General features: G+C 52.2%; 1 protein-coding gene across 1 annotated transcript in view; it reads right to left on the minus strand.

The window, feature by feature from the left end:
- Nucleotides 1–4,642: 4,642 nt before the first annotated feature.
- Nucleotides 4,643–15,537, minus strand: part of LMOD1 (leiomodin 1) — a 62,315-nt gene continuing 51,420 nt past the window's right edge. Inside the window, exons 2-3 of the mRNA XM_017896479.1 lie at nucleotides 7,424–8,938; nucleotides 4,643–6,585 (exon numbers count right to left, since the gene is read on the minus strand). Coding sequence (XP_017751968.1) covers nucleotides 6,559–6,585; nucleotides 7,424–8,938 — 1,542 coding nt within the window. The 3' untranslated portion in view covers nucleotides 4,643–6,558. The remainder of the gene's footprint in view (nucleotides 6,586–7,423; nucleotides 8,939–15,537) is intronic.

The raw sequence follows: 15,537 nt of genomic DNA on the forward strand, positions 1-15,537 counted from the left end.
ATCCTCCCCCCATCCACACGCAGACCAAGACAGACTGTTCCTGGGCTGCTTCCTAAAGACAATGAGGTGAATTTCGCCACGGCTCTGAAGAGATGCTCGTTTGCACTACAGATATTCCCTAGGGATCAACAGCTCTACAGCAGCTGAGGCAATGCTAACTGTACAAAAGTAGTTCTCGTTCAGGTACCCTTAGGTTCATTCTGGGCCCCACCACTTTCTGACCTTGGCCATGTCTCCCAAGGTTTCCAAGCCTCGGTGTCCTCATCTGTAGAATGGGGATAGGACAGGCACTGTAGCTCATGCCTGTAATCTCAGTACTTTGAGAGGCCGAGGCGGGCAGATCACCTGAGGTCAGGAGTTCAAGACTAGCCTGGCCAATAGGGTGAATCCTTGTCTCTGCTAATATTAAAAAAAAAAAAAAAAAAAATTAGCCGAGCATTGTGGCAGGCACCTGTAATCCTAGCTACTCGGGAGGCTGAGGCAGAAGAATCACTTGAACCCAGGAGGCGGAGGTTACAGTGAGCCGAAATTGTGCCACTGTACTCCAGCCTGGGCGACAGAACCAGGATCTGTCTCTAAATAAATAAATAAATAAATAAATAAATAAATAAATAAATCGAATGGGGATAATACCCCATGGCTGTCAGGAGGGTGAAATATTATGTACATTAAACTGTTAGTCCTGTCCTTTCCTTCCTGATTAGAGGTCCTAGGAGTAGGAGCCAGGTAGAGACACTCGGTGACCCAAGAACCTGGTGCAAGGTGCTTCTGTCAGCTGCTTGGATCCCAGTCCCCAGGCCCATGTCTGTGACCCCCACTGAGCCACGCAGTGGGGGATATGACCTTTTCTCCCCCTCCTCCCACAAATACTGCCTAGAAGAGCCTCCCACCTCTGGAGCTGCCTGGCTGTCTTCCATCTCCTTGTTCCCTGGGGTCATGGTCCTTGTGCTCTCGGGACTTGTCTGGTGAGAGATCCAGGGAAGGAAGTTTTATTGTTTTTAATTCAACTGGGAAAAGTGTAAGCTCAGCTTGGCAAAGCCCCACCAGTGAGGAGCCCCTCCCCTCCCCAAGCCCCTTATCCAAGTATCCTCTAAGCCCAGCCCTCCTTTTCTCCCCATGCACAGGTACTCCAGCCCCACAGCAGCCTCAGGCTCTGCTCTCCTGCCCTGCCCCCTCAGACCTCTGGGCTCCTGCAGCCCAGCTGGGTTCTGGGTAGGGCCATTGTGCTGACCATGCCCCCATGCAGGGTACTGCTCCCTACTCTGCACCCTGCATGACCAGGCTGGGGCCCCCGACCTCTGAGTTTGGCCTGACTAGGGCCTGTGTTGCTGTGGTGCTAGGCTAGGCTGCTGGCCTAAGAGTGGCCAAGAGAGTGTGGCCCCTCTCAGCACCCTTCCCCCAGCACTTCTGGGGTGGCTTTCTGCCACCCACATAATCTTGAGGATTATCCCTTGTCATGCAGCCTGGAAGGCAAGAGCTCCTGGGCCAGGGTTTTGGGGCCAGGGTCAGAAATTCCCCTGGCAGAGCCCTGCCCCTACAGTCACAGCTTTCCCCTTCCCAGTGAGATATCCATGGGGCCCGTGTGTCTGCCCCTGGATTAGACCCAGACAGGGAGGGGCTGCTGATGCTGGTAGAGACAGGGCTGAGGCCACAGGTACAAATCCACTTTCTCTTTGAGGGTGGGGACAAGAGGTGGGGGCTGGAGCCCTGGAGTCCCTGGCTTCACAATTCAGGAAAGAGGGTCTCCAAGGCCTCTGGGGTTTGGAGTCCAGTCTCCTCTCTCCTGAAGCTGGGAGCTGGAAGAGATCGACATATTAAAGTTTTTGAGTTTCTCTGAGAAATGATGTGAAATGTATGCAAGGTGATGCCAGTCAGAATTAATTATCCTTGAATCAACAACCTGGTGTCAATGAAAAAATGCTTTGTAGTCTGGGATAGGAGGCAGGTTTACCCCAGCCATAACTGAGACTGGAAGAGTGGGGTTGCCCCATTTCCAGTCAATTCACTCCGCAAAACACTGAAGAGAATTCAAAGAAAAGGAGCAAAACTGTGACAGAGTAGGACTTTCATGTGCTCTGAGCCGTGAAGAGGTCTCTCACGTATCCTGGAGTTCTTTAAATGGAGGCAATCAGCTCTGCACCTCTTCCCAAAGCACTGCAGTCTCCTCTGACCCCACCTCATCTGACTCATCATCTGGGAAACAAGGGGAGCCCAGCGGGGCCAGGGGAGTACAAAGCTGTAGTTGCCCCTCCAGATCGCCTTGTTCCTCAACTAGCACCCCTGAAAGCCAATCAGGGATCCCATAAGGGGAGGCAGGAGTGAGGGTGGGAGGGGCAGTGTCCCTCAAGGATTGGGGGACCTCAGGACCTCTCTGGCTAAATCATGTTTGAAGTTTGGTAGAAAGGGCTTCCTAAGGTGACAGCTTTTTAAGGTGTTGGAGCCTTAAGATTTGGGGGTAGGTTGTTTGGGTTCAGGTGAGCGTCCAGTGCTTTCCTGCAGCACCGTCACAGCCTTATTTCAGTGAGGGAAGGAAGGAGAGCTGTTAATGAGAAGCAGTTCTATGGCCTGAAGACCTGGGCTCAAAACAAAACCAACAAACAAAAAAGACCTGAGCTCTGCCTTTTATTAGCTGTGTGATCATGGATATATTAGTTAACCTCTCTGGGCCAAACTCTATCTGCAAAATAGAATACTGGAATCCACCTCACAGAGCTGAAGGATCAGCTGAAGCAGCCTAAAGCATCTAGCTAGTGCCCAGCACCCAGCAGGCCCGGGGGTGCAGTGGGGCTGACAGTGGCGTCAGTCGAGTCCTGCCAGGCCGGGAGGGAATGGGGAATCCCGCAAAGGCGGTCTGGAAGGCATAGGTGAAGAGGAGCATTTTTAGACAAAAGCAAGAGGAGTGCATTCTTAGGGCAGGAATCTTGCCAGGCTGGGCCTGCTCAGGGGAAGCGGATCTCACAGGGGATGGGAGGGGTCAGGTGCAGGGAAGGAGCTAGGGCAGGGATACATGGAAATACAGTGGGCAGTGGGGGAAAGGTTGGCAAGAAAGGAGAGACACCTTGGGGGAGGGGAGAAGGGCCTCCCTCCTTCCCCCTAGGTGAACAGAAGGGCGGCACCTAAGGCAAGAAGTAAAGGAGGGAGGGGCAAGTAAGGGAAGGGCCCTAGAGGACTGGAGGAAAGAGGGAGGGAGAGGTAGTAGGAGAGGCATAGGCAGGACGAGTGGGAGGTGCTGAGGGAAGGACGCTGAGGGGGGCCACACTCTAGTGGCCACTCTTAGGCCAGCAGCCTAGCCTAGCACCACAGCAACACAGGCCCTAGTCAGGCCAAACTCATAAGTCAGGGGCCCCAGCCTGGCCATGCAGGGTGCAGAGTACGGGGCAGCGCATGGCACTCCCGACTTGGTGGTCCAGAAGCTCATGGGTGACCTACATCCAGATCTCATGTTTCTTAAAGAGTGTCATATGTGTGCTACAGTGCCCAGGCCTAGAGCCCCTTGCTCACCTGCAGGTTGAGCTTCTGTGAGGACAAGTGAGGCCAGCGCCTTGGCAGCTGCTGGTGCCTACCATCCCACCCACTGCCAACACCAGGGCCTCGGTCCCAGTGCTGGCATCCCTTGGGGTGGCCCAGGGAAGGTGGAGGGAAAGACACTTTTCCCATCTGGATAGGGCCAGGAGGCAAGAAGCTTGGGGTGCAACAGCTGGGCCCTGCAGGCCAGGAGAGCTGAGAGGTGAAGCCTCCCTTCTTTGTGGGTAGGAGCTAGGGAAAGTGATTCCCCAGGAAGTGATGGAGGGTGGGGGGGGGGCAGAGTGGATGATATGACAGTGGGGACTGCAGGCAGAGACTGTGGAGGTCAGACCGTGGCTTCATCCAGGTTGCTAGATGAACCCAAAGGTAGGAGACTTGGGTTCAAATCCTGATTCATCAACTTGGACAAGTCATTTGCTGTCTTTGAACCTGTTTTTTTGTCCCTGTGCAGTACGGGCACCAGACAAGGATAGAGCCTTTCTGGATTTTCCCCCCTAAGTTTTAGGAAAGGAAGCTGGATAGATGGGTGACTGCCAGTGCTGGTGGGGCAGGTGGGCAGCAGTGGGTGCATGGCCCAGCAGAAACACAGCCTCTGGAGTTTGGGCCCCTTTTCCGAAGCTCACCAGGCTATCTACCCATCTTTTCCTCCTCCTCCCTCGAACTGCCTCCCTCCCCTGGTCCCTAGCACAGCTCCAGGGCGTCCCTGGAGCAGCGGGAGAATCTGGGTTGCGGTCCACCCCCAGGTGGCGCTGCGCTTCCGCACCAGGTTCAAGTGCACCAGAGCAATGATTACATCATCCAGGGCAGAAACAGCATCCCGCAGGAGCACCGAGGAGGGGCAGCTCACTTGTTGCTCAGGACAGTAGGGAGTAGTTTTTCTCTCTGGCTAAATCATGTTTGAAGTTTGGTAGAAAGGGCTTCCTAAGGTGACAGCTTTTTAAGGTGTTGGAGCCTTAAGATTTGGGGTAGGTTGTTTGGGTTCAGGTGAGCGTCCAGTGCTTTCCTGCAGCACCGTCACAGCCTTATTTCAGTGAGGGAAGGAAGGAGAGCTGTTAATGAGAAGCAGTTCTATGGCCTGAAGACCTGGGCTCAAAACAAAACCAACAAACAAAAAAGACCTGAGCTCTGCCTTTTATTAGCTGTGTGATCATGGATATATTAGTTAACCTCTCTGGGCCAAACTCTATCTGCAAAATAGAATACTGGAATCCACCTCACAGAGCTGAAGGATCAGCTGAAGCAGCCTAAAGCATCTAGCTAGTGCCCAGCACCCAGCAGGCCCAGGGGGTGCAGTGGGGCTGACAGTGGGGGCTGACAGTGGAAGCTCTAGCTGGCCTTAGCTCCAGCTCATACCCTTTAGGTCCAGGAGCCAGTGTGTGTCTGTCTCTTCTCCTCTGGGCCCAGTGATTGCTTAGGTAACTGGGGTGACAGGCAAGTGGGTGGAGGGAATGGGGAAGAGTGTGCCCTGGGATCTGAGGGCTTTACCCCAGGACTAGACTGCCCTCTGGTTTTGGGCAGACCTAGCACAGTGATCTTGCTTCCTAGCTGGGGTATCCCACCCTCACCTCAACGATGGTGAAACTGCTGTGCCTCCTGCTGTAGAGGCAACCTGGAGGCAGAGAAACCTACAAGTGACACAGACCCAAAGTGGCAGTTCCACGGTGCCAAGGGGTGCCAGCACCTTCAAGAGAATGAAATTCAGAAAGATGCCTTTCATCTACACATGATGGTGGGCATGCCAGCATTGTCAGCATTCCTGCAGTTGGGGCAGGAAGCGGAATTGGTGAGTAGATGGGGAGGGCTGGGGAAGATGAGGCCCTTCTGAGCCCTAGGGCACACAGGTATGGGTGCTATTCTCCAAATAGTCACTCCACTTCTCTGCCTGCTGCCTTCCTGGGCCTGTGACTGCTGTGAGGACCTGGCCCTGAGCCTGTGGTTAGGCAGAGTCATGGAATGAGCATCCCTAAACATGCCTAATATAGCCATCCCAGCGCCCTGTGCTCCACTGTGCCCCAGCACCCCTGAGAACAGCTCTGGCTACTGACTCCAGGCAGTAGGACTGGTTCAGGAGCAGACCTAGTAGAGGCCTGGCCTTCTAGACCTGGACAACCAAGTCAGTGGAGAGTCCTCTGCTCAGAGTTCAGATTTTCCTCCATGATGCACTTTCTGAGGATGTGAATTTATTTCATGGCCAACTCAAATAGCGTGGCAGGGAACCTGAGCTTCTAGAGTCCTCCAGAGAGCCCAGGGTTAGGATCAGGACTCACAGTTCAGGACAACAGGTGGGGCACAGCCATTCACAGCTAAAGGTTTGTATATATTATCAAAATCTTATGGAAAAACAGATACACAGCTATTTATACAGCAGCAGGTGGATGTGAGGAAAATGTCTACTTTGGCATCAAACCTTCAAGTCCAGCTGCTGTCTGTCCCACTCCTTCTGTCTGGAGTCTCCTCCCACCAGGCACTGTCCATCCAGGCCACTGCCCCTGCCACATCCTCTGCTTAGCCTGGACTTTGGGGTGTCCTCAGCCCCTCCCCACACTCCCCTTTGTGCCCCCATGCCTCTCCATCTTTCTGCCGTTGTCCCACACAGAGTGCCACTGGCCCAGCAGCTTTGCCCCGTGGGCTCCTCAGAGGCCTGAATCCTGGCCCTAGAGGGCAGTGGGGCTGGGGTGGGTGTGGTCCCTGTGGGACATCTTTCCTGGATCACAGGTCTTTTGCAGCTTGCCCGCTACATGGGCCCTGGACAGTGCCATCTTCTCAGCGATGTGCTGAAAGGACTCTTCTTGTCCGGAAACCTGAGCTCCAGGTATTAAAGCAAAATTTGGAGAGCCTCAGAGACAAGAAAAGGAAAGCGAGAAGAGATAAGGCATCCTTCCTTGAGCGTGACCCAGGCCTTGACTGTCCCATGGCAGAATAGGGACATCCACAGCAGGTCAGCCAGGGACGGGGTGGGCAGGGTCTGTGTAGCCCTGGGAGGTGAGGCCTGAGCAGTCATGGCATTGGCAGATGGTGCCTGGTAGCCTGGTCCTACTGAAGCAGTTTGGGCACTTCAACCTGTAGGGGCAAAGTAGAGACAGGTTAGAGAAGGGAGCTCGGCCACCTCACCTCCCTACCTACTGGAAGGACACAGGAGACACTGCAATATGTTATGTCTGTGGAATGTGAATGAGGTGTTGACACTGAGGGAGTATTTTTCCTTGTCTGTAAAAATTGGATGTCATCGAGTGACCACTGGAATTACAATGGAGATTGTCCTTTATCTCATGATATCTTGTCCCAGATGATGTTGTGGGGGTTGGGTATCCAGCCAAATGGACAAACGATCATGGACTTCGTCACCCAGGCTGGACTTCCAGGGGAGGCAGAGCTTGGAGAAGCGGGGTGTCCAGGGATGGCTCCTGTGTCCATAGCACTGGCTAGGCAAAGGTAGACTGTCCTGAGAGGTGAGTCTCCCAGAGACCTTTCGGATGGACTGACCTGTAGGACTTGGCTTGTCCTGAGAAGAGGCTAAGTAAAACATGGATCATTTTTGTTTGGGGAAATGGAGAAGACTTAAAGGAAGGACCCGAGGCAAAACTACTCTGCAGAGGCCATTTCTCCATTTTAAGGAGAAACAGGCTTCACTGCAGGATGAAAGAGAAGTATGGAGTGAGGGGCTAAAGGAAGCTCCTTAAAGGAAGGGTAGAGTCTCAGCTCTAGGGGATGTACAGGTGTGACCTGCCTGCAGGCAGGACGATGCATGAGATGACCTGAAGTTCCCTATGGGCCCTGGGAGTCTATATCATCTGCAGCCGACATGAGCTCCTCTGCATGCCTTCCCTTTTGCAGTCCCGCCCTCTCCTCCAGGCCCTAACCAGCCCCGCCCTGTTGGTTCACGCCAACAACTACTTAACTTCTTGAGCTGCTTGAGGTTGCTGGAGCGGATGGCGGCCAGTAGCTGGTCACGGGAGTTCTTCTCCTGGGCAGGGAGGACTTTGTCTCCCATCTTCCTCTGGGTAGCTGGTGAGAGTGAATTCTTCAGGTTTTCCATGATAAGGGGTGGAGCTAAGGGAGGGGGAGGGGGAGGTGGGGCAGCTGGAGCACCCCCTTTTTTGGGTGAGTTCTTTGGAGAGGGCTTTGGAGATGGTTGAGGTGAAGGTTTCGGGGAGCCCTTGGCCAGAGCCCCGGCCTTGGGTACCTCCAGCAGATCCTTCTTGTCTCCCTTGGCTTCCTGTGCCTGCCTTTGCTCCTGCAGCCGCTTTTGTCTCTGCTTGTCCATGTTGCGGCTGAGCAGATTGGTGACGGTCATGCGGGGCCCGGCCAGCTCAAAATGGTAGCCCAGCTTGAGCAGGGTAGTATTCTCCTTCAGCAGCTTGGCGATCTCCATCTCCGTCTTGCCTCCACAGATGTGTCGCTGGTTGTGGAAGCGGAGCTCGGTCAGTGTGTTGTTCTGGAGGAGGGCCCGGAAGATGGCCAGGATGCCTTTGCCTGTGATGTGGTTGGAGTCCAGGTTGAGGCTGGTGATGGTCTTGTTGGCCTTGAGCATGATGGCAATGGCAAAGGCCACGTGGTCATCGGCTCGCGTGTTGGCCAAGGCAAACACCTTAACCACAGTGTTGAACTCCAGAGCCTCAGTAAACCGGACCAAGATCTCATTTGTGATGCAGTCTGAGTTGTTGACATTCACCTCAGTCATCTCAGGGTCATTGTTCTTCACTCTCTCCAGAGGCTCATCAAATATGCTGGGAGCTGCCTCCTCCTCCGCCTTGGCCGGTCCTTCAGAGGGCTTGGTGGGGCCACTGGGCATCTGTGTCTCGGGTGTTTTAGTCTTGCTGTCTTCCTTGGCTTCCTTTTCATGTAAGGGTTCATCCTTCTTGACTTTTTCATTCTCCTTTTTGGTGTCTGTGTTCCCAGTTCCTCTTTTTACCTTCTCATCCTCTTTTTTCATGTCTGTGTTCCCACCTGCTCTTTTCATCTTCTCACTCTCTTTTCTGGTGTCTGTGTTCCTACGCTCCCCTTTTACCTTCTCATCATCCTCTTTCTTGGCCACCTCCTTCATCTCCTCTCTCTTTTTATCCTTGTCCCTGCTCAAGCCTGTGTTCCTGTCACTCCCTTTCTTCTCCTCTTCCTTCTTGGTGGCCACTGCCCTCTCCTCTGCTCTCCCATCTTTCCCTGCCTCCTTCTTATCCACTGCAGCCCTGACCCGGCCCTTGTCAATGCCCCGGATGATCTTCTCCTCCTTGGGCTTCTCGCCACTCTTGCCATCAGCTTCATCTCTGTCTCTAGAGAAGCTTTTCTTTAAACCACCCCTCTTTGGCTCCTTCCCCAGATCTGAGTCCCGTCTGGGGCCCAGGGCTTTTTTGCTGGCATCTCTGCCCCTTTCCTCTCCATTCTTGGCATCTGTCTTGGTCTCCACTTGCTTGCTTTCCTAAGAGTTCAGAAAAGAAAAATAAACATGAAAAGCTGGCTACAGAGGGAGAGGAATGAGTATGGGGATGTGTGGGGGAGCGCTTACGTAACTGCCCTTGAGCCTCTGAAGGACAGTTGTGTTGTTTGGGAGAGTGGGGTGGATGTCTCCATTGAGGGCAGCAAGAGGGACTCAGGTTTAAGCTGCAGAAATGGAATGACATCAGACTCAAGGCCTCAGGGTCGTGAGACAACCAAACACCTGCAAATGTTGTGGCAGTTCCTTTTATGGCGTATTCTCAGACCCAGAATTGCCCTTTCCTGTCATGGGTGATTTAGAAGAACTGCTTCTAAGCAGTGCCCTGCCAAGCACATTGGAACCTGAGGCAAAAGGTGAAATACTAACACTGATTCTGTCTTTAAAATTTTGCATTGCTGTTTATTGTGGACTTTTTGCATTAGTTTTATTTTTAAAAATATACATGAAGGCCGGGCATGGTGGCTCATGCCTGTAATCCTAACACTATGGGAGGCCGAGGCAGGCAGATCACCTAAGGTCAGGAGTTTGGGAGTTTGGGACCAGCCTGGCCAACATGGAGAAACTCGTCTCTACTAAAATACAAAATTAGCCAGGCATGGTGTGCATGCCTATAATCCCAGCTACTCGGGAGGCTGAAGCAGCAGAATCACTTGAACCTGGGAGGTGGAGGTTGCGATGAGCCAAGACTGCGCCATTGCACTCTAGCCTAAGCAACAAGAGCAAAACTGTGTCTCAAAAAAATATATATATATATATGTGTGTGTGTGTGTGTGTGTATACACACACACACACACACATGAAAACATCAGTTATCTTGCTTACTGAGTTTTTGGCATCCACTTGTATTCTATGCCCAAGATGAGTGCCTCACATCCCCTCACTTTAGTCCTGGCCCCCGGTTTTTTTTTTTGTTTTTTTTTTGAGACGGAGTCTGGCTCTGTCGCCCAGGCTGGAGTGCGGTGGCCGGATCTCAGCTCACTGCAAGCTCCGCCTCCCGGGTTTACGCCATTCTCCTGCCTCCGCCTCCCAAGTAGCTGGGACTACAGGCGCCCGCCTCGTCGCCCGGCTAGTTTTTTGTATTCTTTAGTAGAGACGGGGTTTCACCGTATTAGCCAGGGTGGTCTCGATCTCCTGACCTTGTGATCTGCCCGTCTCGGCCTCCCAAAGTGCTGGGATTACAGACTTGAGCCGCCGCGCCCGGCCCTGGCCCCTGTTTTTAAGGAGTAGGTCAGTAGTTCTGAAATACAGGAATTTTGTAAGCCAATACGTTTCCAAAGGAAAAAAAAAAAGCTGGAGGGATCAACATATGCTAACATTTTATTTTACCAATTAAAGATATTTGTAAATTTTTTTTTTTTTCTTAGAGATGGGGGTCTCGTTATGTTGCCCAGGCTGGATTCAAAATCCTATCCTCAAGCAGTCCTCCCACCTCAGCCTCCCAAAGTGCTGAGATTACAGGTGGGAACCGCCATGCCTGTCCGGTATTTTAAAATTCTATCTACCATCATCATCTCATCAAAATAAGAAGGAGCTAATTTTAAAGAAGGTAGGCATAACAGAGTAAAGAATATACCTTAACAACAAATATGTGTGTTTTAAAATTCACAGTATTGTCCTTATTTTAGTAAAACTTAGCTAAGGCCGGGCGCGGTGGCCCAAGCCTGTAATCCCAGCACTTTGGGAGGGAGCCGAGACAGGCCGATCACAAAACAGAACAAGACCACAACACTACACGGTGAAACCCCGTCTTAACAAATACAAAAAACTAGCCGGGCGAAGGTGAGCGGAAAAAACAAACAACCTATATAGACACAAGCTACTCGGGAGGCTGAGGCGGGAGAAAATCCCCCTTCAGATGGCTGAGATGCGGCCACTGCACTCCAGCCTGGGCGACAGAGCCAGACCCGTCTCAAAAAAAAAAAAAAAAAAAAAAACTTAGCTAAGGACAAGCACCTCTCTGTGGAGAGCCCTGGAATTCATCGGGTCAGCTGATCTCTGGAAGACTCTGCCAGATTCTGGATCTTGGATTCTATGACTCAATTTTGACCCCCGAGACACTGAGAAGTTTGTGAGAGAGGCCATGGGACCCTAGTCAGTTGAGCTGCGATGGGGGCTTGAGGTTTTTTTTTTTTTTTGAGACAGAGTTTTGCTCTGTCACCCAGGCTGGAGTGTGATGGCGTGATCTTGGCTCATGGCAACCTCTGCCTCCCAGGTTCAAGTGATTCTCCTGCCTCAGCCTCCTGAGTAGCTGGGATTACAGGCGCGCGCTACCATGCCCAGCTAATTTTTGTATTTTTAGTAGAGACAGGGTTTCACCATGTTGGTCAGGCTGGTCTCTTAACTCCTGACCTCGTGATTCGCCCACCTCGGCCTCCCAAAGTGCTGGGATTATAGGCGTGAGCCACCGCGCCTGGCCGGGGGCTTGAGTTTTATACACAGCATAAGCCACCCACACCTCCATGGATCCCTGTTTCTTCCTCCATAAGGGTGCACCGAGCCTGAGCCCTGTTTTGAGAGCACTTGCTTCTCATCTTCATAAGAGAAGCAGAGGAAGTGGCAGGGTTAGACATTAGACATAGAGTAGACATTAGACTTAACTGTCCAACTGTGATGGAGACCCCAGAGCAACTGGGACTTAAAGGGAGGGTGTAATGTCCTCCCCTAAAGGTTTTTCAAGAGGAAGAGACTACGGTTTGAATATTTAAAAAGTTTTCTTTCAAGAGTGCCAGGTTGGGGTGTGGGGAGAGGGCAGGGAAGAAAGGAAAGCAGCTTTCTATAGCACTCTCTGGCCCATGTTGCATTTCTTCAACCTCCACTCTTCGCTGAGGGAATGGAAAGAAAAGTGAGTCCTATGGAAATGGGTTGTACCTGCACCACAAACACATGCCACTGGGGACCAGCCCCTAGGTTTTTTTAGCAGCGAGAGTCCTTGGCTTCTCTGCTAGAATCACAATAAGCAGCCAAGGGGCACAGCGCCTAGTGAGACAGGGCCTTGGAATGTATCCGTTCTAGCCTCCTGCCCTGCAGGCCCCAAGGTCCAGCTGCGCTGGAGGCCCCACTGGGGCTGTGGTGATGAAGCAAAGGGCAGAGAGCTCCCCCTCACACTCACTCAGGCCCCCAGGGAACTGGGTTTGACCCTAAGATCAACTGGATTCCACCCCAGAGCAGAAGTGATGGTGACCTTACTGAAACTTGATTTGAAAGGAACCTTGATTTGAAAGTGGAAACAAGGAAACTCAATGGATCAGCCCTTTTAGGAAGCTCTTATAATGATCTGCCCATAGTTTGATCAGGGAATTCTGTCTCCTATTCCCTGAGCTAGTCAAGTTGAGAGCAGTTTCATCACTGATTCTGTCCACTTTGGGAGCTTGGAGGTGAGAGCTGGAGGCACCGGCTTCTCTAGGCCCATGGTCTAGAGATCAGGCCCTAAGGCAGAGACTCCTGCCCTCCCCTCTTCCTTCCCTTCCCAAAATGTGCACACTTTGGAAGTTCTCAGAGCCCACTGTGCACTGCATAACTTCCCTTTCCAGAGTTCCCACCCCGCTTGTAGGCTTCACTCAGAGAGAAATTGGGGATCCAGAGAGATCATGACTTAACTAACTTCACCTAGCAAGTTCAGGAAAAGCTGGGTTTCAGACCTGACTGTCTCACTAACAGCCACCAAGTCAATGTAACCATCTCTGACCTTCCCCATCAGGGGCCAAAGCAGCTCCTCTCTGCCCACCCAGCATCCCTGGGGTGCCCAAGTGCCCAGCTGCCCACAGAGCCTCACCCACCAGTCTCCTCTTTTCACACAGCCCCCTTCAGAGCTAGGACTCCCATTCAGACCCTTCCCTTTCGCCCCTAGCCAGGACTCAATTTAACCTTCTTTCTTTCCTTATTTTTTATTCTTTTTTTTCTTTGAGACGGAGTTTCACTCTTGTTGCCCAGGCTGGAGTGCAATGGTGCAATCTTGGCTCATTGCAACCTCCACCTCCCGGGTTCAAGTGATTCTGCTGCCTCAGCCTCCTGAGTAGCTGGGATTACAGGCATGCGCCACCATGCCCAGCTAATTTTGTATTTTTAGTAGAGATGGGGTTTCTCCATGTTAGTCAGGCTGGTCCTGAACTCCTGACCTCACGTGATCTGCCCGCCTCAGCCTCCCAAAGTGCTGGGATTATAGTAGTGAGCCACCACGCTCAGCCTCAATTTAACCTTCTTCCCTGACACCCCACATCCTGACTTCTCCCCTTTGTCCTAATCCAGGACTATTCTCCACTCCCTCATAGTTCCCTCCCCTACACTGGGGTTCTAGTTGGCAAGGATCCGCCAAGTGTCTGTTCTTGAGGTGTGCCAACACTTTAAAAAAAAACCTAATGAAAAACAGGCTGGGGGTGGGAGGGAAAGGGTTGATTAATCATCAGTTTCCTCCAAATAGCCAGGAATGAGAGGGGCTGGGGCTGGTTGCAGCTTGTGTAGCCCTGAGCACTCAGACGTTGCCTTAAAAGGAGAAGGAGCCCAGAGTCCTCCCAGGGCTGGGATTTCTGTTGAACTGAGCTCCTCGGAGCCGGCACATAGCAGAGCTGCTTCCTTCATGCTAATCTGAAAGGGAGGCTAGAACAACTTCTTCTTGCTTCTAGAATTGATGGTGCCTCCTGGTGACCTCTAGAGGTTATTTTTGCCTGTGTTTCTGTCTCTAGACCTTACTCAACTGTCTATCTCTTATAGCAGGAGTAGTTTAGGTTAGATATAACAAACAACTTCCATGCAGTAAAGGTCCACAGGCCTCTTGATGAGAAAACTAGGTAGCAACAGTTATTTTTTCCCTTTGCGAAAAGCATTAGGGTTAGGGGAATCCCACGAGGTGGTTTGGGAGTCCTGGATGGAGGCAGGGGAATGGAAAGGATGACCTCTGAAAGCCTGTACTGACCTGTGACTCATTGAGGTACCTAGTGATCAGGCTCAGAGGTAAGAAACGGTTCTTTGCCCCCATCTCCTCCAGGCCTTATGGCGACATGATGTTGCTCTGTGTCTGCCACGTGCGTTAGGATCCAAGTTTAATGCCCTTGATAGGTTCAGATGGGCAAAGCACAGCATTTTCTCCCTTACCTTAGCCCTTCTGATGCTGCTTGCTCTAGAAGTCTTATCTGATTAAACAGAGGAGAGAACATTTCACCACTTCCATTGGCAAAAGATAAGAGGAATAGGATTATTTGTCTATCCAGAAAGTTTAAAATGAGAACTTACTGAGGACAAGGGCCAGAGCCTCTGTGTGCTGCATTCGGCAACCACAGCCCATGGATGCTTTGCTAGCCCACGCTGCTCCCCACTGAGGTCACCTCTTTCCTTCCTGTGACCCATCACCCGAGGGGAGGGCATCTCCCTCTCTGCAGAGTCATTTGGCCCCACGTGGCTGCAAGGGAGGAAGTCTGCAGACAGACTCTGGTGAGAACAGCTCCAACAGGAGGTTGGAAGATATGGGTCTGCCTGTGCTTGCAGAGGTCACTTTCCAGCCACTCGCCTAGGAGAGGGCAGAGCCAAAGAGGGCAGGACTGACTGGCGATGACCACACCCCTCACAGGTGATACCACTGCCGTGAATTCAGAAGCATTTGTTCCTTTCCCAAAGCAAGACTGAGGTGATGCCAATTCAGATGGTTTGATGCCACCCTTGCTACGTCCCCTCAAGGTGGCCTGGTGATACCTATGCGGTCTTTTGATCTGGAGGCATCCGGAATGCCTCTACGAGCTCCAGGCTGAGGGTTGGATCTGTGGCATCTCCCAACTCTGCTTCTAGGAGACTTTTTCTAGGCCTTGGCTAAAGTTCCCTAGGACATTAAAAGGTGCAGTTTGTGTGGATCTGGAGCTCATTAGAAGGCGGCATTTTTACCTTGGCCTAGGCTGTGGCCTACTGCTGGTTTCTCCTTGACCAAAGTTATATTTATCACGAAAGCCCCAGGGAAATATGTGACATCTCCCAGTCCCACTCTCATGCACAAACTCCTTACCACCTCTCCGTCAGCATCCTGCATCAGTCCCCCTGACCCGCCTCCACCATGTCTCAGAGCCCCCAAACATTCCCCTGCATTTCCCACAAAGCTGTCCCAGCAAGAGCTGGGACTCTGGCCCCACTCCCTCCAGCCACCTGGGGACTTCCTGGTACCAGGCACTACAGCTGCCAGTCTCATCTATCTTTACAAGGGAGGGCAGGGAAGAGCTGACCATGGGCTGGAGGGCCTGTCAAAGGTCCCCTGGGACAGCAGATGCCTTACAGGGCTGGTGTGCTGGGCAGGGCAGGCAGCAGGGCCCGGGGCTGGAAGGGACCGGGGGAGTTCACCCCCTGCAGTCTCCTGCCGCATTCCATGTGGAGTGCCAAATCTTTTATTGTTTTCCACCAAAAAGAAAGATTCTAGAGTCTCCGGAAAAGAAGTTTAAGGAGAGGGGGCCGGGCGCGGTGGCTCAAGCCTGTAATCCCAGCACTTTGGGAGGCCGAGACGGGCGGATCACGAGGTCAGGAGATCGAGACCATCCTGGCTAACACGGTGAAACTCCGTCTCTACTAAAAAATACAAAAAAAAAAACTAGCCGGGCGAGGTGGCGGCA

The sequence above is a fragment of the Rhinopithecus bieti genome, unplaced genomic scaffold (genome assembly GCF_001698545.2).
Source record: "Rhinopithecus bieti isolate Rb0 unplaced genomic scaffold, ASM169854v2 scaffold_24392, whole genome shotgun sequence".
Lineage (NCBI taxonomy): Eukaryota > Metazoa > Chordata > Mammalia > Primates > Cercopithecidae > Rhinopithecus > Rhinopithecus bieti.